Genomic DNA, 25,334 nt, shown 5'->3' with positions numbered 1-25,334 from the left:
GCATCTAATGAAATGACTGAATACAACAAAGATATCTATTAAATTTTTATCGAGATAATATTCCTTTCCTACTTTGCATGGCTAAAGATATCTAGGATAATGATTTTTAAAACTATGACTCAGAACCCGTTTCTAAAGTTCTCAAAAGTTCTCAAAAGTTGCGTACTTTGTTGTCTCTTTACTTTTTTATCTCACATCAAGGTTACATACACGAAAATAAGACCTGTGACACAGCAAAGCGTTATTTACATTACCTGAAGCAAGTAACTTCTTGGAATTTTTCGCACTATTAATCATGAGGCATGCTTTAAAATAAAAGCGTCTTTGCACCTAAGCTATCTTCCACTTTTGATTACAAAATACTCAGGTGCGCTCGTTAACAGCATAATCCATTAAATATAAGTTACTATAATGCATGGCAATGTTGCATAGACTTGAGCAAATGTTAATATTGGCCATACCACTCCATTCTAAATCATCACACTTCTTCAACTGTGCCCTTCAAGCATAGCATTGTACGACATTCCTCAGTTTTCATGTGCATCCAAATTCTGTTCCTGACAGGGGCTCCAGGTCCCCTAATAGTATGGAAAGTTACTAATAATTCTGTTTAGTATTGTTTCGAAATTGTCACCGATACCATAAAGATAATCCCTATTCAAAGAAATCAACTCGTATATCAAGAGATCTATGATAAGGTAAACTAATAAAGTTAACTTGGTCTCTATCACAGAACATTGTTTCTATTTGTAATTATTATTTTTGTACACAACAAAAGATCGCAGGAGACTTCACAAGAATGAACTGTTAACCGCAACTATGGCCTTTGCATGGTTGACTGAGATACCGAAGGGCGTATCACGGCGCAGACGACAAACCCTCCTGCGAACACCATTTTGAATTGAAAATTCGAGCCCATTTGAAGTACGGTGAAATGAAAAGATCAGGTCATTAGGTAAGTATTTAATTTCAGAAAAATTATCAGAAACATCCTATTGGTGGCGTTTTCAATCATCATCCTGATCTTCAGAGGACGCTCATGTTTCAAAAGGTTATACAAATCTATTTCTTAAAAAAAGTTTACGCAGTTAAAACTCTGAATTCTTCTATGTAAACAACTTACATCACTGATTACAACCCAACTATATCAAGAATATGTAAAATCAAACTCTAGCCCATTTCCAGGTGTCAAATGAAAAAGGAAACCTGTTCAAACAAAATAATCAGCAAAACGGTAAGAAATCACTTGGGAGACTTGCCAAGTCGAACAAGAAATCATGAGTTGGTCTCATCATCATCTTCAGAATTCACCATAATGAAAATTATGGTATATATCAAAGTGTAAATCAAGGTGACAGTTTTTTATCTTTTATGACCTAAAAGATTATTTTTATTTAAATTGAATCATGTGTTTTATAATGAAAAGTAAACTTGGTCGATTTGCACATGTGTTATTATTAATAAATCTGTATAATGTTTATTTATCTTCTCAAAGTTACTAACCAATATACTTCAAATGTTGCAAAAGAGAGATCCCTCTCGGCAGTATTATTGGCCTTCCGAAAGGCGGGAACGCCCAAGATGCGGGAAAAGCGGGATATACCCTTCCTGTAAATTAGCGATGATCCGGACCAAAACATAGCCATATTAAGCAGTTCCCTTACCTTTTATTATTTCACTTTAAATGGTTTTTCAGTATTTTTCCAACAAACTACTTTCATTTGAAGTAGGCACCATAGGCAGGAGGAGATTATGAAAAAGTTCTTTCCCATTAGAATACAGGTTCGTTTGAAATCTGATTACCCACTACTTTCTTTCGAACAATTGGTCTCCACAAATGGAATAAAACAAGGTCAAGTTGGGAGAATTTCTTTAAGAGATTACATAGAGTGGCAAAACTTTCCTTACATAATGAAAAGAGAAAACTTCTTCACGCAAAAAAACCCAGTGTCCATGGGAACCAAAAGCGACCCCCTTTTATTCGATAATATTCTCGATTGTGACCCACTATTTAGCAAGTGCCTTGCCAAATGGCTGCTGGTGAATTATAAATTAAACGATTATCCGTACTACGACCTTAACGTCGTGCACATTTACACGAATTTACCTCAAGGGATTCAAATATGCAAAAATTTAATGACATATCTAAAGTCGACATTATCCGATAACATGTTCCAGAAGATAAAGTATTTCATGGTTCCTTTATACAAATGTGACAATATACCGCCAAAGATCTTAGACGGAATACCTGGATCAGTTAGTTTGGTACAAGATTATCCGGTATCTCCGAATATGTTACAGAAGAAATTTATCACAGAGGACCCTATTCATTTTTTGATGCTCAACGACGTTATAAAATACACAACTCATGATTTGGTGAGGTATTCCTCACATGACGACACTTGGCAACAGTGTTTTGTAGACATTAATAAGAATGGAGAGAAGAGCAAAATATTTGATAGTAGCATGGACTACTCATGTAAGCTTGCATTAGAACAAATATTTGACGATCAATCTCATATAATTTCTGATAAGGAGCTTTATATTCCCACCAAATTAATTGAGATACTGATGACAATCAAGAATAACATCCCGCAACATAGAATTTTCACTGTGGACACTCCACAGAGGTCAAGTCCCAAAATAGTATCATTTCTGAAGAGTTTATTCAGCCCACGATCGACAGGGTCCAGTCAGGTAATACAATCATGTTCGGATTCAATTCTTTCCGATAAACGCAATGAAAGAATATACTTCATGACGAATTTCTTACAACTGCAGAACATTTACAATGAAATAAACAGTTCTTCTAATAGTTGCGAAGTCGAAGATATGGCAGATTTTGTTGAAAAATGGATAAGCCCTAGTGAAAGAAATAGACGCCCATTGTCTGGTGAAGATAAGCCTCAATTAAAAGTTATAAAAAATAGCTCCTTAGCGATACTTCACTCTACATAATTTCATTTTTTCTGCTCAAGGAAGCATAATCCATGCTTATATCACCTACACCTTTTACGTTTTAGTTCAATCATTCATAGGCAATAATCAATTTCTACGAGAAGTATACAACGCGCATCTCTCTTTTATTTTTGTTTTGCAACACACAACGGGCTACCATTTTCTCGCCTCACTAATAGATACGAATGCCATTCTCTCATTGAATGTACCTCCAAGGGCACTTATATGCAATAGGATATTAAATAAAACTGGAAAACTCCTAACGACACATTGATACCGCACTAAGCCTAAATCGTTGAACTTTCGTATAAGAAGTAAGACTAGAAAATGAAGGTTTAAGACGAAAGGTTTCCGATTAAAGGATTATAGTTGGCTTTATCAGGCTGATTTCACTAGTGCGTATCTTTCACTTAGTAGAAACAGCTTCTTCAATGAGCTTATGTCCCTATCGGGTCATCTTCTGCCTACGTGCCTTTAAAGGCAAGGAGTTTTTGGGAACGTTCTGCGGAAATTTTTTGCGTAGATGATTGAGGTGTACTGCTCTTCAAAGGTCCCTGTCGCAGAAGTTGGGTGGATCTTGTAAATTGCCTAATACGTCAATACTTGATTCGCGTCGTTTTCTTTTCATTTTATTAACGTGAACCTAAACGGTGGATAAAAAGCCCAACAAACATTGTGAGAGATTCGATTACTATTCAGAAAAACCAACTCTGATTGATGTATTTGGCAGTAAAACTAAACATATGTAACGTACGTAACGTATATATGCTTCAATCAATGGTTTATCAATGCTGTCACCTTTTCAAACTTTACCGCAAGTCTTGTTTTTACATTGATATCTAAATTTTCTTTCCTTAGTAGCTTTCCTTTTTAATTTACAGAAACTCAAAGATTAGCAGAATAACTCAATATTATAAAGCAGTACGTCAACCTTGAAGACGACATGCAACTCAAAAAATTCTGGATAATTGCAGTCTCGCTAGCAGTTGTCATTGCCCAAGGGTATACACCAGGTGAGCAATGGTCATCGTTAACTCCTTCAGCAACCTTTTCTTGTGCTGCTACTGAGTTCACTTCTACTTTCGGTATCGCTGTTCAAACTATTTCAACCGATTGTATCAGTGCTAATAAGAGAGATCTTATCTCTCAAATCGGTGATGGTCAAATTCAAGTCACTGCTGTCCCTACTAAAGCCGGATTGGTTTTCGTTGGCGAAAGTGTCGATATCACAACCACTTTAACTAGAACTTCTATTATTACAGTAAGAGAGAGAGCCACTACAACGTATGTTGGCTACCAGGCTAGTTCTTTCAACAAAAACCCCGCATCTATCCTATCCCCATCACCGAGCCTTCCCTCTGTTATTTCCTTTATTTTTGCTTCAAAATGCCAAACCACTGCCGTTGTTTCTTTAAAAAACGGTTCTTGTAGCAGTGATAGTACTTTGAAAGTAACTTTAATGGGCGGTATCTTGACTGACGGTAAGGGTAGAATCGGTTCTATTGTTGCCAACAGACAATTCCAATTCGATGGCCCTCCACCACAAGCTGGTGCCGTCTACGCGGCTGGCTGGTCTATTACTCCAGAAGGTAACCTGGCCCTTGGTGATGAGGATGTCTTCTATCAATGCTTATCTGGCGATTTTTACAATTTGTACGACCAAAAAATTGGAGAGCAATGCAGCAGAATTCACTTACAAGCAGTTTCCTTGATAAGTTGCTGAACTTACAATAATCGCAGCTCTTGATAATTTTTTTTTTATACCTGCCTTCTTAACATCTTTTGGGGAGTTTTCATAAGTGTCATTAACTAGGGAGCACAAAAAATAAAAACAATAAAAGTATAGACGATAGTTTTTGTAATATCAACAGGCTGTAAATATATATATATCGTTAAATAAGGGTTGACCCTGAATTATCGTCGAAGAAATTATGTATAATCAAAGAATCTTTACAATGAAAAAAGTACTACATGTGAAGCGTGAAAATTTTCTATAACTATGTTTTATTATAGTGACGAACAATAACGTTTGAAGACGTGATGTTTTCTCGAGCAGACGTTCAACGAATGCAAAAAAACGAGGAAAGTTTTAAAAATGACGGCGTGCCAAATGAAAAGATGCCACAGAATGTGTTCTTAGGTAGGGAACAAAATTAGCATCTAGTTCGCGACCTTGAAGAAAAATGGGTATGATTAATTATCGGTTAACAAGAAATCAAATCTATAGCCTGTAAGTAAACTTCATGGCACTGTGAGCCAATATGTTTATCGTACAAATTGTAGAAGTCACCAGACAAACATTGGTAGAATGTATCTTGGTCACCAAGAGCCAAGTTACCTTCTGGAGTAATAGACCAGCCAGCCGCGTAGACGGCACCAGCTTGTGGTGGAGGGCCATCGAATTGGAATTGTCTGTTGGCAACAATAGAACCGATTCTACCCTTACCGTCAGTCAAGATACCCTTTTTTAAACTCATTGCCAATGTACCATTGTTATTGCAGGAAACAACATCAACTGGATCATTGGCGTCCTTTACTTCAGAGGTGGCTTGAACTTGGCCATCACTTACTTGGCTAGCGCCATTGGTAGTTTTCGAAGCCTGTATTTGACCATCAGTAATTTGTGAGGCGGCTGCTTTAGTAGATGTAGTAGCCTGAACTTGGCCGTCAGAAATCTGAGAGGCAGCAGCGGCAGTAGATTTCTTAGCTTGGACCTGGCCGTCATTTATCTGAGAAACGGCAGCAGCAGTAGACTTTGCAGCTTGAATTTGACCATCAGTGATCTGAGATACGGCAGCAGCAGTAGATTTCTTGGCTTGGACTTGACCGTCATTTATTTGAGAAACGGCAGCAGCAGTAGATTTCTTGGCTTGGACTTGGCCGTCATTTATCTGAGAAACGGCAGCAGCAGTAGACTTCGCAGCTTGAATTTGACCATCAGTGATCTGAGAAACGGCAGCAGCAGTAGATTTCTTGGCTTGGACTTGACCGTCATTTATTTGAGAAACGGCAGCAGCAGTAGACTTCGCAGCTTGAATTTGACCATCAGTGATCTGAGATACGGCAGCAGCAGTAGATTTCTTAGATACTGCAGCGGTAGTGGTAGCGGCCTGTACTTGACCATCACCTATTTGAGAGGCTGCTCTCTTTGCTTTGGATGAGGCAACAGACGAGGATTTAGAGGATGCGGTAGTAGCAACAGCTTCAATTGCAATACCGAAAGTAGAAGAATAATCAGTTATACCACCCTTATAAGTAGCTGATGGAGTTAGAGTGGACCATGGGTCCTTCGGAGCATAAGCAGCTAAAGATGTAGCAGCTAAAGCAGAGGCGACTAATGTCTTTTTATATTGCATTCTGATGAGTATACTTAATTTGTGAGATGTTCTCTTAGTACTGTAATAATGGTAGCTATCTAATAGTGCGTAAGTGTAAGTGTTCTATTCTAAATTAAGCGAGAGACCCAGGTCAATATAAAATGGCAACATGAAGGGTATCTTATATAGCTTTACTTTTGCGCATATCCTACTGAATAGAGCAAGGATGAATCTATACATGCATGATCTATCCCTTCTACTTCAGTCAAGGGCGAAATATGCCAAATTTAGAAAGTCCTCGGACATTGATTCTAAAATTAGTTTACTAATCGTCTGATCTCCTTTAACTTGCAATATCTTTTCCCGATGAGGCAAAAACATAGCTTAAGCGCCAAGAAATTGCGCGGGGCCAGAAGCCAATTTTAGAGGAAGTAGAGAGCAACAAGGGCGATTTACTCCTTCTGCTACTGCATTTGGAAATAGTTTCTCGGCTTCAACTAAAGTCTCTTTTGCTTACTCCCCGGCTCACCTTACCAATCTATGCCTGTAAAGTGTTTTGCAATTATATATTGTACAAAAGTTGTCTAACTGGATGCGTTTTTTCCCATATTTGTCCATGAGTTTCCGAGAACAAATATCATCCCTTTACTGACTTGGAGTTGCAAAAAAGAATATGTGGGCAAAAAACAATAATTGTAATGAAGTTAGGAAAGAATGCAATATTAATATTTCAAATGGCTACACATCTAGAAACCTACATCGGTGGCACGATTACTTAATAGTTAAATAATACTTGTACAAAAAAGCGCATTTAAATTATCACCAGCAAGATATATTCACAATTTTTCCTTGTTCCTGCTACCGAAACCAAAACCATATGATCTAGTTATGACTTTTTTCGACCCCACTATATTGTTTTATTTTGCGCCAGCACTTTTTCAGATGGTTGTTTTTCTTATTTTCAATTTATCCTTGGATTTCCTATTTAGGCAGTATTTCTCGAATAAGACGCCTTTTTCGGTCATCTTTTTTTGGCACTTGAGGCTCTTTTAATGGAATGGTTGGTTTCCAAAGAAGGGAGGCAGAGTGTTCTTCATGTGAGAATATGCAAACTATCCCGGTTGAACTGTGTCAGAAGTGACGTGGCTTGGATGGGTGTAGTAAAGAGAAGATCGGCTAGCTTGTTCTTTGTTATATCATAGGTCCTATTATTAGCAGTCTTGCTGGATCCCACCATTATGGAAGCAATGCTAATAAAAGAAATTGAGATGGCGGATGCAGATCATTTTCCAACTTGAATGTTTGCTTCAATAATACAATGGTCGGTCATTTACAGTTCATATGTTTGAAAGGCATAGGCTCTCCTCAGTAAATTTTCCCTATAGAAATAATAGAACGCTGGTATACTAATTATTCTTGATTCAATGTAAGGCTTGCAACACTACTAACTCCAACATATAAAAGGAAGTCAGGTATCGATCACTTAACTCACAATTATTGTATCATCTAATTTACAATATAAGAACAAAATCATCAAGAAAACAAATTTAATACTCTGGTATTAGCAAACAAAATTCCAAACACACTCTTAAAAGTACATTCTCAAAAAATGCAATACAAAAAAACATTAGTCGCCTCTGCTTTAGCTGCTACATCTTTAGCTGCCTATGCTCCGAAGGATCCATGGTCCACTCTAACTCCATCAGCTACTTATAAGGGTGGTATAACTGATTATATTTCTACTTTTGGTATCGCTGTTGAACCAATTGCTACCACTGCCTCCTCAAAGGCAAAAAGAGCTGCCGCCATCTCCCAAATAGGCGATGGTCAAATCCAAGCTACTACTAAGACGACTGCTGCTGCTGTCTCACAAATCGGTGATGGTCAAATCCAAGCCACCACCAAGACTAAAGCTGCTGCTGTCTCACAAATCGGTGATGGTCAAATCCAAGCCACCACCAAGACTAAAGCTGCTGCTGTCTCACAAATCGGTGATGGTCAAATCCAAGCCACCACCAAGACTAAAGCTGCTGCTGTCTCACAAATCGGCGATGGTCAAATCCAAGCCACCACCAAGACTAAAGCTGCTGCTGTCTCACAAATCGGTGATGGTCAAATCCAAGCCACCACCAAGACTAAAGCTGCTGCTGTCTCACAAATCGGCGATGGTCAAATCCAAGCTACTACTAAGACGACTGCTGCTGCTGTCTCACAAATTGGTGATGGTCAAATCCAAGCTACTACCAAGACAACTGCCGCACCAGTTTCCCAAATTACCGACGGTCAAATTCAGGCTACAACTTTAACTTCTGCAACCATTATACCTTCCCCTGCTCCTGCTCCAATTACAAATGTCACTGACCCAGTGACCGCTGAAACATGTAAGAGCAGTGGTACCTTGGAGATGAGTTTAAGCAAGGGTATCTTGACTGACGGTAAGGGTAGAATCGGTTCTATTGTTGCCAACAGACAATTCCAATTCGATGGCCCTCCACCACAAGCCGGTGCCATCTACGCAGCTGGCTGGTCTATTACTCCAGAAGGTAACTTGGCTCTTGGTGACCAAGATACATTCTACCAATGTTTGTCTGGTAATTTCTACAACTTATACGATGAGCACATCGGAACTCAATGTAATGCAGTCCACTTACAAGCTATCGATTTGTTAAACTGTTGATTTTGCAGGTATACGCCTTATTCACATGAAAACATGAAGTCATCGCAGCATAATCTGTACATTAGTCATCTCTGTCCCCAAAGGACATATTTTGGGTCGGTTCATTTATATTTTCTTTATTCGCCTCTTCGTTTCATAAGACTTTCTTTCAGAGATCTATGAAGTGAATTTTATGGTTCTTCACTCACTTTTGAAGTTTGTCTATTTTATTATTCTACTACATAAATATTACTAAAAAAATTATTCTCAATTACGTTAAAAAATTCACTTTATTGTTTCTGTAGGCATTTTTTTCACTAATAAATCCTGAAACATTGGATATTGTTATACACAGCCAGGAATGAAAACAGGATCTATTACAGCTATTTCCGTGGTGCAATAAGTTTGGATGCGATTTTGTGTGCCTACCGTAAAGTTTACTATTTACTTCGCAAACAAATAATTCAATAACTATTTTGATATTTCAAAAGCCACATTAAAATTGTAATTTCATTCAACTAGAAGTTCGACAAGTGAGAATCTGCAAGACTGGTGAATTCTGAAATGATTGTTGGGATTCCATTGTTGATAAAGATAATATTATTAGGTATATAGAATATAATAGAAGTTATCCTCGAGGATATAGGAATTAAATAAATGGAACTCGTAATTCTACCTAATTCTGTATGTATTTTTATTGTCATTTTATATTTTATCAGTCATTATTCTATTGCCTTATCAATCCTTGCATTTCAAATTCCCCTAACTTCAATGACAGCTTCTCATAACTTACGTCATCTTCTAACACCGTATATGATAATATACTATTAGTATGACAACTAGTTGATAGAAGATAATTGATTTTCATTCCAACACATTGATGATAGGATTTTGGTGATAACGCATCTTCTTATATACTAAGTTCTGGACAATTAATAGATCTTCATCTTACTAAGGCAAGAAATTTTATTATTAGAATTTGCCTACTCGAATTTAATTCGTATCATCATAAGAATGTTGTATTTGTTGTAATATAAATCAACTATCATCTACTAACTAGTATTTACGTTACTAGTATATTATCATATACGGTGTTAGAAGATGACGCAAATGGTGAGAAATAGTCATCTGAATTAGTGGAAGCTGAAACGCAAGGTTTGATAATGTAATAGTGTTGGAATAAGTGATTGCTACTATACACCTATTCGTATAAATTGGATTAAGTTATTGCAACTATACGTCTTCGTATAAATTGAAGTAGAAAAATTCTAATAATAGAATTTACTGCAGTAATGAGATAAAGATCTATTAATTGATCAGAACTTATTATATAAGAAGATGAGTTATCACCAAATTCTTATCATCAACACTCTGATTTATGTCTGAATCTTTTGGTTTAATATAACCAATCAGCGTGTGTTTTATATACCTCTCTTATATAGATCAAGAAGGAACGACTATTCTTAATTATTACAACTTACTAAACAACTAATCATCAACAAATAGGATCAATTAATAACAACATATAAACGATGTTAATAATATTTATGGAATCGTGTAAAATTGCAGATTTCCTTTTATGGATTCCTAAATCCCTGAGGAGAACTTCTAGTATATCTACATACCTAATATTATTGCCTTATTAAAAAATGGAATCCCAACACTTACATCAAAATCCACACTTATCTCAGTATTCATTTACCGAACATTATTAGTATCATGTTAAAGGATGTTCATCATCAACTAAACCAATTTATATGAATAAATGCATAGTAGTAATCACTTATTCCAACAGTATTTCAACATGTTGAAGTACATAATTGAACACAATATTTGAATAAATAAATCTTCAAGAGGAAAATTTTATGTTGTATTACGGGCTCGAGTAATACCGGGATGTCTTGACAATCCTAATATACTATCTTAGGGAAGTAACTTATTGTCAAAACGACTTATCAACTTAATTCACGGGATGTTACTTGTCCTATATATTATATAAGATATGGTTTATACTAAATAGTGAAAGCGCGGAATCTCGGATCTAACTAATTGTTCAGGTATTTATACATTTGATTAGTTCAGCTCGGAAAAGCAGAGTTTTACCTTGTGTTGTTCAATCTGTTCGTTTCGTTATAAGATTGTTTCATATGTGTTTTATGAACGTTTAGAATGATGTAATGTCATACTGACGTATCACATCTTAAGATACAACATTTTACATAAATTGTTATCCGATATAGTGTAACGGCTATCACATCACGCTTTCACCGTGGAGACCGGGGTTCGACTCCCCGTATCGGAGTATTTTTAGTTATTTATCCTTCCACTACCGACATTTATTTTTTTGCTACTTTGTCGATTACTTTTTAGACTTTTAGTGAGGCAATTTGTTAATAAATTTGCATGTTATATGTGTCTTTTCAAACTAGAGTACATGAGATGAATTGCTGAATATGTATACTCTAATGCCACGTAATTGTGTCCTTCTTTTTGATCGCTGTCATCAACGCGAAAAAAAACCTTAAAGGTAAAGAAAGAGCCCTTTGCGTATGTATATATTCAACAAGCCATTTTCGAGAAGAGCATTGAAGAATTTTAAGAACTCGCACCACAGAAAACAGCATATAATGTGGAACAAAACCAGAACGACGCTTCTGACTGTTGGTGTTTTATTTCATTTGTTTTACTTATGGTCTATTTTTGATATTTATTTCATTTCTCCATTGGTTCATGGTATGAGCCCATATCAAAGTACCTCAAACCCTCCCGCCAAAAGATTGTTTCTGATTGTCGGGGATGGTTTACGTGCGGATACAACTTTTGATAAGGTTACTCATCCAGTGACCGGAAAGACAGAATTTCTGGCACCATATATTAGATCTTTAGTAATGAACAACGCCACGTATGGTATTTCACATACTAGAATGCCCACCGAATCCCGCCCTGGTCACGTCGCTATGATCGCTGGATTTTACGAAGATGTTAGTGCTGTCACAAAAGGTTGGAAGTCAAATCCTGTCAATTTTGACAGTTTTTTCAATCAATCCACTCACACATATTCATTTGGTTCACCTGACATTTTACCCATGTTTAAAGATGGCGCCAGTGACCCAAATAGAGTTGATACCTGGATGTATGATCACACTTTCGAAGATTTTACACAATCTTCTATAGAACTAGACGCTTATGTCTTCAGACATTTGAATGAACTGTTCCACAATTCCACACTAAACTCCACGTTAGATTATGAAATTAGACAAGACGGTAACGTATTCTTTCTACATTTACTCGGTTGTGATACTGCAGGTCATTCTTATAGACCATACTCTGCTGAGTACTATGACAATGTTAAGTATATTGATGACCAAATCCCTATTCTTATAGATAAAGTAAACAAGTTTTTTGCTGACGACAAAACTGCTTTTATTTTTACTGCAGACCATGGTATGAGTGCTTTTGGATCACATGGAGATGGTCATCCTAACAACACAAGAACTCCTCTTGTTGCTTGGGGTGCAGGTTTAAACAAACCAGTTCAGAATTCTTTTCCTGTATTCGACAACTACACTGACAATTGGGAGCTTTCTAACATCAAAAGAAATGATGTCAAACAAGCTGATATTGCTTCCTTAATGTCATATCTGATCGGTGTAAACTATCCTAAAAATTCGGTCGGTGAGTTACCAATAGCATATCTCGACGGCAAAGAAAGTGATAAGCTCTCCGCGCTATATAACAATGCAAGAAGTATTCTAGAGCAGTACTTGGTCAAGCAAGATGAAGTTATTGACTCCCAATTCTTTTATAAAGAATATTTTAAATTTGTCGAGAAGTCTCACTCGCATTACTTGAAAGAAATAGAAGGCCTAATTCAACGTATATCTGAGGGTGAGAACTATTTAGAACAAGAAGCGATTACGCTTACGGAAGAACTAATGCAAACGACTTTGGAAGGTTTGTATTATTTGACAACCTATAATTGGAGATTCATCAGGACCATTGTTACGTTTGGATTTGTTGGCTGGATTTTCTTCTCTTTTATTATTTTTTTGAAATCATTCATTTTAGAGAATTCCACCGGTGACCAGAAAGCATCGCTATTAACCCATGCAGTATTTAGTTGCATAGGAATTGTGTTGAATTGGATTTTGTTTTACCAACATTCTCCTTTCAACTTTTACATGTATCTTCTTTTTCCATTATATTTTTGGAGCTACATTTTTTCAAATAGATCTGTACTCCGCTCAGGTATAAAAGAATTCTTTAAAGGTACTTCTTTTTGTAAAAGGATTTTGATTACAATTTCTATCATTTCAATATACGAAGGGATTGTCTATGGGTTTTTCCATAGATGGACATTCACACTAATTACAAATTTATTGGCATTTTATCCTTTTATTTGTGGTGTAAGAGAAGTAGCTGTCAATGTGTGTTGGATTATAACCAGCGTACTCTTATCTGCGTTTACCTTATGTGACGCTGTTAAAATTGAAAACTTGAGCCAAATCCATTTAGCAGGGTTTTTAATCATTATTAGTGCCTTCTATGCTCTCTACAAAATACATCCCAACATAAATTCCTATACTCGTGCTATATTCACCATACAAATCTCCTTAGTAGCAGCCATGTTGGTTGTTACCCATCGTTCAGTTACTTCTCTGCAGTTAAGACAAGGATTGCCCAGGGAATCTCAGGTTGCTGGATGGATAATATTCTTTGTATCCCTCTTTGTGATGCCAATTTTACATTACAGAAAACCCAACAATGATTATAAAATAAGACTATTGATCATCTACCTAACTTTCGCGCCAGCCTTCATTATTTTAACCATATCATTTGAGTCCCTGTTCTATTTCTTGTTTACCGCCTACATGATACAGTGGATTGAAATTGAGGATAAAATCAAGGAAATGAAAACCAAAAAGGATGAAAATTGGTTACAAGTGTTAAGGGTTTCAGTAATCGGATTTTTTCTCCTACAGGTTGCATTCTTTGGAACTGGTAATGTCGCTTCTATCTCTTCATTCTCATTAGAGTCTGTTTGTAGATTGTTGCCAATTTTTGATCCTTTCCTAATGGGTGCATTGTTGATGTTGAAATTAATAATTCCCTACGGGCTGCTATCCACATGCTTAGGTATACTGAATTTGAAACTAAATTTTAAAGACTATACAATTTCATCATTGATCATCTCTATGAGTGATATTTTGTCCTTGAATTTTTTCTATCTTTTAAGAACGGAAGGTTCATGGTTAGACATCGGTATAACAATTTCCAACTACTGTTTGGCCATTTTATCATCTTTATTCATGTTAATTTTGGAAGTCATTGGCCATGTGTTGTTAAAAAATGTCATTATACAGGATAAAGCCAAAAAAAAACAATAGTTTCACGCATCCATCACCATGTATATAGTTTTCTATATGTATATTAAGGAAAAGACGCGGGAATTCTACCTGTTGAATAAATTCTATGAAGGCCTTCAAAGGAAATCCAATTTTATGACAAACACAACTTGTAAGTCGGTGCGTACGAGTAGAAATACACAAGCGAAAAATGCCATTGTTTTTTGTCACCTCATTCTGACCCATTTTGAGTTTAGCTTAGTGGATATAAAATATGAAAAGGCAAAGTTTGCTGAGAAAATGGAGGAGGAATCAAGACATCAAATCTATTATAAAAGATCAGATAATTGACGTATACCTAATGCATTTGCACAATAACTGTTGAGTTTTGTTAAGAGAAAGCTCGGTGCAAAATAAACTAATGTGACGTTTTCAATTGTTGAAGTCCACCGGAAGTTAGCAAAACCGGAGCTCATGTTTTCAGTTCCTTACACTCCAAATTACAAATTACAAATTACAAATTACAAATTACAAATTACAAATGAAAATGTTAGTTGATGGTGTGGTGATTACGCATGTCAATACTCATGCGTATAGTACAAATCTAGCCGGTCTTTGTTATATCGCTAGATTTCAAAAGGACAGGAGTTCATGACTCTGACCTTGCATGAGAAAACATCGACGCTATCAAATTTGCGTGTTTACATAAAAAGATTTTTTTACCACAGTCGATAGAAATGGTACAATAAAACCTTGACTTCAGCCAGATGCTCAGTGCAGTGGCACTGAGCAATGAGTGGCAAAACATCACGAGTAGCAAGCCTCACAGTAAATTCATACAGCGGCACGAAACAGTATATATACATATAAAATGAAAATAAAGTGTTACTCATGCCAACTATTTATCCGAAATGCAAGATTAATTGGTTGCTAATGCTCTTATACCAACTTGCACAATCTTATCATTACTACTGCATGCTTCGTCATAGTCGTGCTGTAAGAATGCGATGTAAAAAACCTTTTCCATTGGTAGCGTTGCAACAACACCAAAATACTGGCCGTGAAATGTGCACTTGAAAGTACCGTGATATTAACTCATAAGTGGCCGTGATTTCTCATCTCTGAATGGGAGAGGCAGCCAAATATCTACAGTTCATGCCAACTTTATGAGCCAAAAAGATCTACTCATCGCTAGAAGATTGGCTGTTTAATATTAAATGATATGTGACTATTTTTATAGTTCTTTACTAATTTGGCTAGCTCTGTCTAACAGTGAATTCTTTTTACCAACGAAAGGAAAAGACCAACTGCAATTGTTTTAGGATTGAGAAAACAGATGATTATTTCCGACTAATATAGAAAGGTACTTATCATGAGAGAGATATTTTACTGTTAGGATAGTACTTTTAAGTTAGCTTTTATTTTATACACATACGAACGCAGGCAATGATTTACTTTATTCCTAAATTATATCAAAAATTTGTCCCTGCAGGTTTAGCAAGAAACATACCTCCTTCTGGCCATCCATTTCAGGTGTTTTCCGCTTCATTATTCAACTGTTATAGACTTAAACCAAATTACTTTATTAACTTTTCAGAAAGTACCGGCTGAATATTATCGGACGGCATTACGGCCCTTCACAGCAGAAGCTGGCCAATATTCCGAGGGCCTATGCACCGCAGTCGCATTCCCGCATTTGGTCGCGATGATGACCTCCACCTACTGGCTGTCTAGACCTTTCATTTCTTATTTTTTTCCAGAAGAACAACCGCTCCATTCGTTCTAGGACCATTCTTCGAAAAGTCGTTCCAGGTACGGGTTCTTCAAGAAAGAATAAAGAAAATAAATTATCGGATTATCGCAAAATTGTGTTAATATTTCGAAGACTCTCGACTGCACAAGGATGTGCTAACCTCTATCCATATTGCCATGGTTATTAGCACTCAATAGACATATAAGTCCCTACATACATATATAGACCCTAATGACGTTCTCTACGCATACAGCAAAGTTCTTGTTTTCTGGTGAATAGCCTCATTATGCAGTTCCCGGTATTTTTTTTCCGCTGCTTCAGCTACGGGATTTCTTCGATGTGATTGAAAAATAAAGTTGTGGCTCAATGAGAATATGGAAAGAAAAGACACTTTTTACCAAGGTGATCTTAAAACTTTTGTTTGACTTTATTAATTCTATCGGTAAAAACGTGAGTGGACATACGAGAAAGCTTGTGCACTTGGCGGACAGAATTTAGTGGCGATCACTCTTAAACAATAGAATAGTTTCACGTATATCATTGAATAATACATTGAGAATATTGTTTATTGGTGGTTGTACAAGGAAGAGCAAACGTGCGCAAAATGTATGTTGATCCCATGAACAACAATGAAATCAGGAAACTAAGTATTGCCGCCAAGACGGAAACGACTCCAGATGACGTTGAGCAAGATATTTCCGTAAACGCACGTTCGGTGCATGAGGAATGTTGTTCCACTACACCAGTTGCGCTAAATGAACAAAACAAGGAAAAGATGAAAGAGGAGGCGACTACAGGTAATTTTTTGTCTAAACCTATGCTGCAATATAGGGATACCTCAGGTAAGTATTCTTTAAGTGATTTTCAGATTCTGAGAACTCTCGGTACTGGCTCATTTGGGAGAGTTCATCTCATTCGTTCCAATCACAATGGAAGGTTCTACGCTTTAAAAACATTGAAAAAACATACTGTGGTAAAGCTGAAGCAAGTAGAGCATACTAATGATGAGCGCCGGATGCTTTCCATTGTTTCGCATCCTTTCATCATTAGGATGTGGGGGACATTTCAAGATTCTCAACAAGTTTTCATGGTAATGGATTACGTTGAAGGTGGAGAATTGTTCTCATTATTACGAAAATCTCAGAGATTTCCTAACCCAGTAGCCAAATTCTATGCCGCGGAGGTCTGTTTAGCATTGGAGTATCTGCACAGCAAGGATATAATATATAGAGATCTGAAACCCGAGAATATCCTTCTAGATAAAAATGGTCACATTAAAATAACTGACTTCGGATTTGCAAAATACGTTCCCGATGTCACATACACATTATGCGGTACTCCAGATTACATAGCGCCTGAAGTGGTCAGCACCAAACCATATAATAAATCGGTAGATTGGTGGAGTTTTGGTGTGCTAATATATGAAATGCTTGCCGGATACACACCATTTTACAATTCTAACACCATGAAAACCTACGAAAATATACTTAATGCTGAATTGAAGTTCCCGCCGTTTTTCCACCCAGATGCACAGGATTTATTGAAGAAGTTAATAACCAGAGACCTATGTGAAAGGTTGGGTAACCTACAGAATGGGAGTGAAGACGTTAAGAACCATCCATGGTTCAACGAAGTAATATGGGAGAAATTGTTAGCCAGGTACATAGAAACACCTTACGAACCGCCAATTCAACAGGGTCAGGGTGACACTTCTCAATTTGACAGATATCCTGAAGAGGAAGTCAACTATGGGATCCAAGGGGAAGATCCATATATCGATCTGATGAAAGAATTTTAAGAGTGTTCGATAAGATAATTGTAAGTAAGAAAAACAGAAAAATAAAACATGAAAAATCACAAAAAACCCTGGATATAGCGCTTTTGCGTTTTGTACAGGAAGCCGAGGTTGAACAAGAGGCAGGCAAAGTTTAGATTCTTAAGGAATCTAACAGGGTCACAGTACAAAATGACACACACACACACACACACACACACACACACACACACACACTCTCTCTCTCTCTCTCTCTCTCTCTCTCTCTCACTCACACTCACACACACATATATATATATATATATATGTATATCTATTATAGACATATGCAGATAAAGAAGTAGCATATTTATATACGCTATATTGTAACTAACCATTTACGCTCTTATAAGATTTATACGTTCAAAGTGAGCGAATGACTTTTCGCCTAAGGAAAACTGTATATCAGTGAAGAATCGGCCATAGTTATTCATCAAAAAGAATAGTTGCAGAGCATATACAAGTCTGTTACGAATAGGAAATGTCTAAAGTTACGCAGCAACTGAAATTTTTGAATAAAATTAGCGCCACTACTAAGCTACCGCAGATTCTTGTAGATCCGAAGAAGTATTCTGGACTTAGATTGACTTTTCAGACGAAAAACCACAATGGACATATGGGCGCTAGGGTCTTTTGGCACAACTATCTACCCACTTTACAATTTTATAATCCAGAAATGAAATTTGATGTGATGAGAATCAAGAATGAAGACAAGCAGAAAAGCGTTCCTTGCATGCTAGAAGTTTTATCTCATGAAGGCTCTGTTGTAGAGACCATTGATATGCGCAATAAAATGCACGAGGATATAATGAAAGATCTACTTAACAAAATTGAGCACACTCCTCTTCCTGAAAATAAGATTGTAAGAATTGGATTGCAAAAAGTAGTGTAGAGTAGTTTTTCTTCGATAAATTTGTTCATGTAGATACCAAACCATTGATTTGTTGATGAAACTATTAAACTTACATCTTATTTATGTAGCATAAGTACGTAACCTAGAGCACACAAACTATTATACTACTGAATAGTAAGTATCTGCCTTTAGGACCCTTTTTACCCTCCGCGTATTTGTCGTAGAAAATAAGGAAACTTCATTCATACTCCAATTAGACTATACAGTTTCATAACGGCCCAAAACATTTTCAATGTCAATAATGATGCAAGAAGAGAAAAAACGCCAGAGACCTATAGCAAGAAGAGTCAGGTCATTTTCTGAGTCCTTTAAATGCCTTTTCAAATCACCTCATTTAAGAAGTTCGAGTCCTCCTAATGTCACTCAACTTCCTTATCGTTCGTCGTCTACCTCTCCCAAGAGAAGCTCTAAGCCACTAAGACGAGCAACTATTTCTGCGCGGTTGAATCCGAAATACTCCTCAATGCAGCAACGTACTTACACATTAAAGTGTCACTCCCCAGATATGCCACACACCTTTAAACGCACAGAAAGTGGTTCTAGTGATATCTCCAACAGAGATCGTTCTGTTTCCGACAAAGAGGAAGGAATTATTAATGAATCACGAGGAAACAGAAATTTAGAATCAATTGGCCTTCATAGCACTCAAAGTTCACATTTAAGGAGTCCATCCATTTCCTCAAACGATAGTTTAAGCGCAACGACAAGTTCATCAGGCAGCCAATGGGCCATGGATTCGTTGTTGGACGACTCAGATAACGACGTTATACCGTATCGGGGCTCAGAAAAAGAAAAACTTCAGAGCAAAGACTGGGCCCAGTATAATTTTATAGATAATCCCGATAAGGAAGCTTTACACAGGGCAACTTCTTATCCAAACCCTCACATCTCAAGGCAATTTCATCACAAAGGATTATACATTAGGAGTTCACATCCTGACGAGAAAAGTTTGGAGAGCTTACCTCAGCTTGCAGATGCGGCAATAAGATGCATAATCGAGCAAGATGGCTTCAAAGTTTACGAAGACGGAAGTCATGAACATAATATAAAATTATCGGGACTAATTGCTAAGATGGAGAAGAGCAACTTCCCGTCAACTCACCGGCAAGGATCATTATCGAGACCAAAGTTGGGAATTAGTCTTTCTGGTTTATTCAAACATCATAAAGGTGAATGCGACATTGAAAATGCATTATCTCTTTTGCCAACCGAAGAAAAACCTGAGGCAATTCATGAGAAAATAACTGGTCAAAGTTCTGCTGATGGAAACGGCAGCTCTCTGACGCAAAAAAAAGAAGATTATTTGAAAATAGTCAATCCTGATGCCTCCTTAGGGAGTGATGAGTTGAAGTTAATCAATTCTTTATCAAACAAAATTCATAAAAGTCTACAGAATTTTCTACAAGAAAAAAATTTAAAGCCTGAAGAGTCTATCAGTGAACAAGCTCCTACTTTTCAAGAAAAATATGGTCATCCCGTTGGAGTAGTCGGTGCGGGTGCCTATGGTGAAGTAAAATTGTGTGCTAGATCCAGAACTGACAAGGATTCCCCCTCATTTGATACCTACCATGATAAAAAGTATATATATTATGCTGTGAAAGAAGTAAAACCTAAGCAAGACAGTGACCTAGAAAAATTTTGTACAAAGATTACCTCTGAGTTCATAATTGGGCATTCGTTGAGCCACTACCATAAAAATGGTAAAAAACCGGCTCCCAATATTTTGAAAATATTTGATATCTTGGAAGATAGTTCTTCATTCATTGAAGTCATGGAGTTTTGCCCCGCTGGAGACCTTTATAGTATGCTTGTTGGTAAATCAAAATCAAAAGGCGGATTACATCCGTTAGAAGCCGATTGTTTTATGAAACAACTACTTTACGGTGTTAAGTTTATGCATAATCACGGTATTGCTCATTGTGATTTGAAACCTGAAAACATTCTCTTTTATCCACATGGTTTATTAAAAATATGTGATTTTGGTACGAGTTCTGTGTTTCAAACTGCTTGGGAAAGGAGAGTTCATGCTCAAAAAGGTATAATTGGATCAGAACCATATGTAGCCCCAGAGGAGTTTGTAGATGGTGAATATTATGACCCAAGATTGATTGACTGTTGGAGTTGTGGCGTTGTTTATATAACAATGATATTAGGACACTATCTTTGGAAAATAGCTTCGAGAGAAAAAGACATGTCTTACGATGAGTTTTATAAAGAAATGAAGCGTGATAGTAAATTTAAGATTTTCGAAGAATTAAAGCACGTGAACTCAGAATTGGCCACAAATAGAAAAATCGCACTATATCGTATATTTCAATGGGAACCTAGCAAGAGAATTTCTGTCGACCAACTTTTAGATTTGCCGTGGATGAGGCAAACGATTTGTTGTCTAATATATGACTCTGCATGAGGATTTTGTATTCATTATATTCAGGAATGTTATCATCAGAATGACACATAATGTAATTTTACAACCAACACTTCAGTAGTGCTGTGTATGAGTTGGCAAAGCAAAAGCCACATATTTAAACTTGAGAATTATATACAGGTGATTGATTATATAATGACAAATGAGCCTTATTTTTAGATTGAGGTTCCTTTATTATGTCATTAATAACTGGCAAGGATCTCTTTCATGTTATTCTTATATGACCCTACTAGCTAAAGAGCATATCTTATTGAATCCCTTGTCCTTTAGTGTTCTATCTACACAACCATCGTTGGCCATGATTCTTGTCCCTAGAGGTTCACCGGTGTTCTTATTAATCAAAACACAGGCAGTGTCTCCAAACGCAATCATAGAGCCATCCTTTCTGCACATATTGCGCTGTTTAGATCTTACAATAATTGCATGACAAATATCACCTTTCTTAACACGGTTCGTATTGGCTGTTCCTGTGATGTTTTGAGTTAAGGGTTTTGCTTTTTGAATAACACAGACTATTCTGTCTCCTACAATTGCTGGGCTCTTAGGAGAACCTTTTCTTATTACTTTAATACACTCAGCTAATTGCGCTCCTGAGTTATCGATTACTTTTATAACAGATTTGAGAAAAATCATGTTGCAATGTCAAAAATATGACTTTCTTTTCAATCTCAAAAAGTTGGTTAGTTACCGTTCTTCAAATTGGCTATGTTAATACCCACACTTCGAAGATTATTTGGCCCCTACTGGTAGTGCCTTTTCTTCAATCTGTCGTTTTAATGAAACGCTTAAAAAGCCGTCTAAAATCCTAGAAAAGTTGCGCATGTTACACGAAACACAATAAATATTACTAAATGACTGATCAAGGCACTAAGAAGCAATCAATATTAGATATCCTATTAACTGACATTACTGCATTTAGTTATCTACGTATTTTTTTATAATAATAAGTGAGTTCGTTACAATTTATAAAGAAGTGAGAATGGGAAGTACAAAGAACAAACTTCATATGTTTTTCTTAATGCAAATCAATATCATCAATCGTAAATCATAAGTCATAAGTCATATGCCTTTTTCACCAATATTGGTCGCGCTTAGTTCCATTTCCTTTTTGAGAACCTCATCTATTTTTTCAAGTTTCCATCTCTTGTCCAAATCGATAGTCAAACATCCAATAACTGTATCATACAGGCCTTGACCAATCATATCTTCCTTACGTTTTCTGTCAAATTTGCAGACTTGTGCTAAAGAGAATCGGTCAAAATCGCCTGCTTTAATCAGAGAGCGTAACCTCGGTTCGAACTCATGATTGAAAGGTAATTTTCCTACTAACATGGTATATAGCATTACTCCCAAGGCCCATATATCAGACGCTGGTCCTAATGGAGAGATAATACATGGTAAGTCCGTTGAGAAATTAGATGGTGAATTTACAGTTGCTCCAGATTTGGTGACTACAGGTGCGTCTGCGGAGGATGATATAGAAGATAAATTAGAGGAAGATGATGATACTGCACTAATTTCTGATTGTGAAGAATCCGGTGAATCATAAATATGCATTTCGATCGATCTTGAACGTCTTGTATCCGAATATTTCAAAAGTTCTGGGGAAGCGTAAGGTAAAGATCCAATATATTTAGAAGGTTCGGGTCCCAAATTTGGCAAAACAGTAGTCTTATGCCTCTCGTGAAAGGGGCTCCGGTGTTGTGGCTGAGGCTGAGAGGCTGGTTTGTGAAACAAATTAGAAGATGATGATGAAGGTGGTTGATTGAGATGCTTCAGTGAGTGGGAACTGGAACTAACCATTCCTTTCGGGGTAAAGGACTGATGCTGTCGGTGCCCAAATTGATATTTTAAGTCGCACACATCAAAATCGTTGCCTAACTCATCAGGTAAAAAATTTGTTGTGGGATACTTTACCAAATCTGTTTGTTTACCATTTTTTCTTTTGCTGAATCTATTACCACTATTGATATTTTCATCAGAAATATCGTCGCGATAAAGATGTTTCTCATCGAAATGACAGCTCATCCCAAAATCACATAGAAAAGCCTTCCAATCCGATTTTTTTTGCTCTTTTTGTAAAAGACAGTTTTCTAGTTTTATATCACCATGAACAATGCTCTTGGAATGCATGTACTTCAAAGCGGAGATTAGCTGTATACTTAAAAATATGGTCATTCTACATCTCTCTGCAAATGGTATTTTAGAGCGTTTCGATTCATCCCAAGATATTACCAAGTCGTACAAGGTACCATCGTTAATCCTTTCGGTTAAACAGTACATTGCATAGTCTTCAATTAGCTTCCAATCCAAAAGCGGTAGTATTCTATTATGCTTCAAAGTTCTCCATATAGCCACTTCTCTCAATACATGCTTCTTAATATTTTGGTGTCCTTTAAACTTCACAATTTTTATCACTCTACTTACACCTGTCTCGGTATCAAAACATTCACGTATGATCCCCCATGCTCCAAAACCTATGATCTTACCCAAACGATGGCCTAATATTTCCATACCTTTATCGTCCGGTCTTACACTACCACCAGCGCTCCCACCCAAGGGGTTTGAGTTCATTTTAGCTATTGACGTCATGGAAGGTGAAAAAGAGCTTAAAAATTGAGACGCAATGGAGCCGTGCCTAGATCTTTGAAGCTGACGCCCATTTAAGTAGTTATCGTTGCTAATATTGGATGTATTTCTATTATTGATGTTATTATCATTAATTGCCGTGTCTGTAACCGAAGCATTATTGGCGAAGCCAGAAAGAGAAAAATTGCTTCTAGAAGATGTCAACATGAATTTTTTAACCAATGACATCATAGCTCTGTAGTCTTGATAGGGTGCATGCTCAATAATGACTTTTTTCCTTTGAGAGTACGGCAAATTTAAAAAGTTTCTGGGAAGTTTCTGAATTAAATCCATCATATCATTGGGGCTTATTTGTAGTTCTGATAAAGTTGATAATGTCGTAGTCGGAAGAAAGTTTAGTGATGAAGCATTCGAGTCAAAGGAAGCGGGAACTGCAGAGCTTTGGATCGGAAGCGAATTCTTTAACTTGGCGAGGGAAAATTTATTATTTTGTGTTATGCTATTATTGTTACTACTAGTTGTATACGAGGACCGTCTTTCCGCCTCTAAATTGGAGAGAGGCGTAAATATTGGTTGACCGCTTCTAGGTAGAGGGATAGGTTTGACCTTAGAATGCAAATCCCTTGATAAAAGAGAGTCTTCCGTACTCAATGAATCACTATTATCTTGTAAGAAACTGTTTCTTCGAAGTTTGTTTTGGCTTAACATTGCATCCGGTGAGCTCCACAGTTCGTAGTTGGTTTTACTATTGTCTTTGATTTCCACCTGCGAAGTAGCGCTACTTCTGAACTCATACAAATCGTCACTTGACTTCTGCCAATCCTTTACTAGCTTAGTGAAGTCTAAATCTGGAACGTACTCGGCCCCCATAGTGTATAAAGACTGTTTGCCACAGGAATCTGCCAACTCCATGCCCCTAGGTCCGTCTTCAGGTTTCATCTGATTACTGGCGGCATCGTCCGGCTGTGATCTCGTATGAAGCTGTACTAGAGTAGACCGTGACGGGTGTTCATGTTCCATCTTATAAATCTTCTTGGGCCTAAAATAGAGGGTATCGCTGCTGTTAACCCTGTTAAACGCGGACTCACTTGCAGGTATATCAATTCCTACTAAGCCCTGTAAGTCCCTTCCATAACTGTGATTTGACGCCGGAGAGCCACATATTGGCGACGCCTTGCCAGAAGAACGCTGTGATGACTGTGATGATGATATCGGACTCCCGCTTTGTCGAAGCTGTCGCTGTGACGTAAACATTCGTTCGTTCAGACTATTCTTGTTGAAGAGACTTCCTTCGTTCCTTAAACAATAACGACTCTTGCTGTTCGTATATCCTCTTGCTCCCTTCTCCGATGACTCAGAGAGAATGTAAGATCCCCTCTACTGCTAGTTGTTGTTGAATCTATTATCTAATCTGTTCCCCACACTCAGGGAGTTCGCAACGCCATACACAAAGTTCCGGGGGCCTTTTCACTCCGGACAATAATATTAACGCCGGGATTAGGGTATTGAGAAAAGAAAAAAAGGTCTTCCTAGTTGGTTTCCCGCCACTTTTACAGGGCTGG

General features: G+C 37.1%; 10 protein-coding genes and 1 non-coding gene across 11 annotated transcripts; 8 read left to right on the top strand and 3 right to left on the bottom strand.

Moving 5' to 3' along the window:
* Positions 1 to 1,752: 1,752 nt before the first annotated feature.
* On the top strand, positions 1,753 to 2,958 carry SMKI11G0590 (type II protein arginine methyltransferase; the record flags this gene model as incomplete). Its single annotated transcript, XM_056223746.1, has 1 exon — positions 1,753 to 2,958. One exon carries the CDS (start codon positions 1,753 to 1,755, stop codon positions 2,956 to 2,958), a length of 1,206 nt encoding a protein of 401 aa, XP_056077733.1.
* Positions 2,959 to 3,901: 943 nt separating this feature from the next.
* Positions 3,902 to 4,681, top strand: SMKI11G0580 (uncharacterized protein; the record flags this gene model as incomplete). The annotated part of the gene is made up of 1 exon (XM_056223745.1): positions 3,902 to 4,681. The coding sequence occupies one exon, from the start codon at positions 3,902 to 3,904 to the stop codon at positions 4,679 to 4,681; it is 780 nt and encodes a 259-aa protein (XP_056077732.1).
* Positions 4,682 to 5,162: 481 nt separating this feature from the next.
* On the bottom strand, positions 5,163 to 6,314 carry PIR3 (beta-1,3-glucan linked protein; the record flags this gene model as incomplete). The annotated part of the gene is made up of 1 exon (XM_056223744.1): positions 5,163 to 6,314. The coding sequence occupies one exon, from the start codon at positions 6,312 to 6,314 to the stop codon at positions 5,163 to 5,165; it is 1,152 nt and encodes a 383-aa protein (XP_056077731.1).
* A 1,570-nt stretch (positions 6,315 to 7,884) lies between these two features.
* On the top strand, positions 7,885 to 8,952 carry PIR1 (beta-1,3-glucan linked protein; the record flags this gene model as incomplete). The annotated part of the gene is made up of 1 exon (XM_056223743.1): positions 7,885 to 8,952. The coding sequence occupies one exon, from the start codon at positions 7,885 to 7,887 to the stop codon at positions 8,950 to 8,952; it is 1,068 nt and encodes a 355-aa protein (XP_056077730.1).
* Positions 8,953 to 11,161: 2,209 nt separating this feature from the next.
* Smki_11.trna4E lies at positions 11,162 to 11,233 on the top strand. The gene has a single exon. It is a non-coding gene; the product is annotated as a tRNA-Glu (tRNA).
* Positions 11,234 to 11,558: 325 nt separating this feature from the next.
* Positions 11,559 to 14,318, top strand: MCD4 (mannose-ethanolamine phosphotransferase MCD4; the record flags this gene model as incomplete). The annotated part of the gene is made up of 1 exon (XM_056223741.1): positions 11,559 to 14,318. The coding sequence occupies one exon, from the start codon at positions 11,559 to 11,561 to the stop codon at positions 14,316 to 14,318; it is 2,760 nt and encodes a 919-aa protein (XP_056077729.1).
* Positions 14,319 to 16,633: 2,315 nt separating this feature from the next.
* Positions 16,634 to 17,827, top strand: TPK3 (cAMP-dependent protein kinase catalytic subunit TPK3; the record flags this gene model as incomplete). Its single annotated transcript, XM_056223740.1, has 1 exon — positions 16,634 to 17,827. The coding sequence occupies one exon, from the start codon at positions 16,634 to 16,636 to the stop codon at positions 17,825 to 17,827; it is 1,194 nt and encodes a 397-aa protein (XP_056077728.1).
* A 496-nt stretch (positions 17,828 to 18,323) lies between these two features.
* MRP49 (mitochondrial 54S ribosomal protein mL61) lies at positions 18,324 to 18,734 on the top strand (the record flags this gene model as incomplete). Its single annotated transcript, XM_056223739.1, has 1 exon — positions 18,324 to 18,734. One exon carries the CDS (start codon positions 18,324 to 18,326, stop codon positions 18,732 to 18,734), a length of 411 nt encoding a protein of 136 aa, XP_056077727.1.
* A 253-nt stretch (positions 18,735 to 18,987) lies between these two features.
* Positions 18,988 to 21,165, top strand: KKQ8 (putative serine/threonine protein kinase KKQ8; the record flags this gene model as incomplete). Its single annotated transcript, XM_056223738.1, has 1 exon — positions 18,988 to 21,165. One exon carries the CDS (start codon positions 18,988 to 18,990, stop codon positions 21,163 to 21,165), a length of 2,178 nt encoding a protein of 725 aa, XP_056077726.1.
* A 234-nt stretch (positions 21,166 to 21,399) lies between these two features.
* Positions 21,400 to 21,816, bottom strand: MRPL38 (mitochondrial 54S ribosomal protein uL14m; the record flags this gene model as incomplete). Its single annotated transcript, XM_056223737.1, has 1 exon — positions 21,400 to 21,816. One exon carries the CDS (start codon positions 21,814 to 21,816, stop codon positions 21,400 to 21,402), a length of 417 nt encoding a protein of 138 aa, XP_056077725.1.
* Positions 21,817 to 22,242: 426 nt separating this feature from the next.
* On the bottom strand, positions 22,243 to 25,026 carry NNK1 (protein kinase NNK1; the record flags this gene model as incomplete). Its single annotated transcript, XM_056223736.1, has 1 exon — positions 22,243 to 25,026. The coding sequence occupies one exon, from the start codon at positions 25,024 to 25,026 to the stop codon at positions 22,243 to 22,245; it is 2,784 nt and encodes a 927-aa protein (XP_056077724.1).
* Positions 25,027 to 25,334: the final 308 nt, after the last annotated feature.

Source organism: Saccharomyces mikatae, assembly GCF_947241705.1.
Source record: "Saccharomyces mikatae IFO 1815 strain IFO1815 genome assembly, chromosome: 11".
In the NCBI taxonomy this organism is placed as follows: Eukaryota; Fungi; Ascomycota; class Saccharomycetes; order Saccharomycetales; family Saccharomycetaceae; genus Saccharomyces; species Saccharomyces mikatae.
This window is presented reverse-complemented; position numbering and strand designations above follow the sequence as displayed.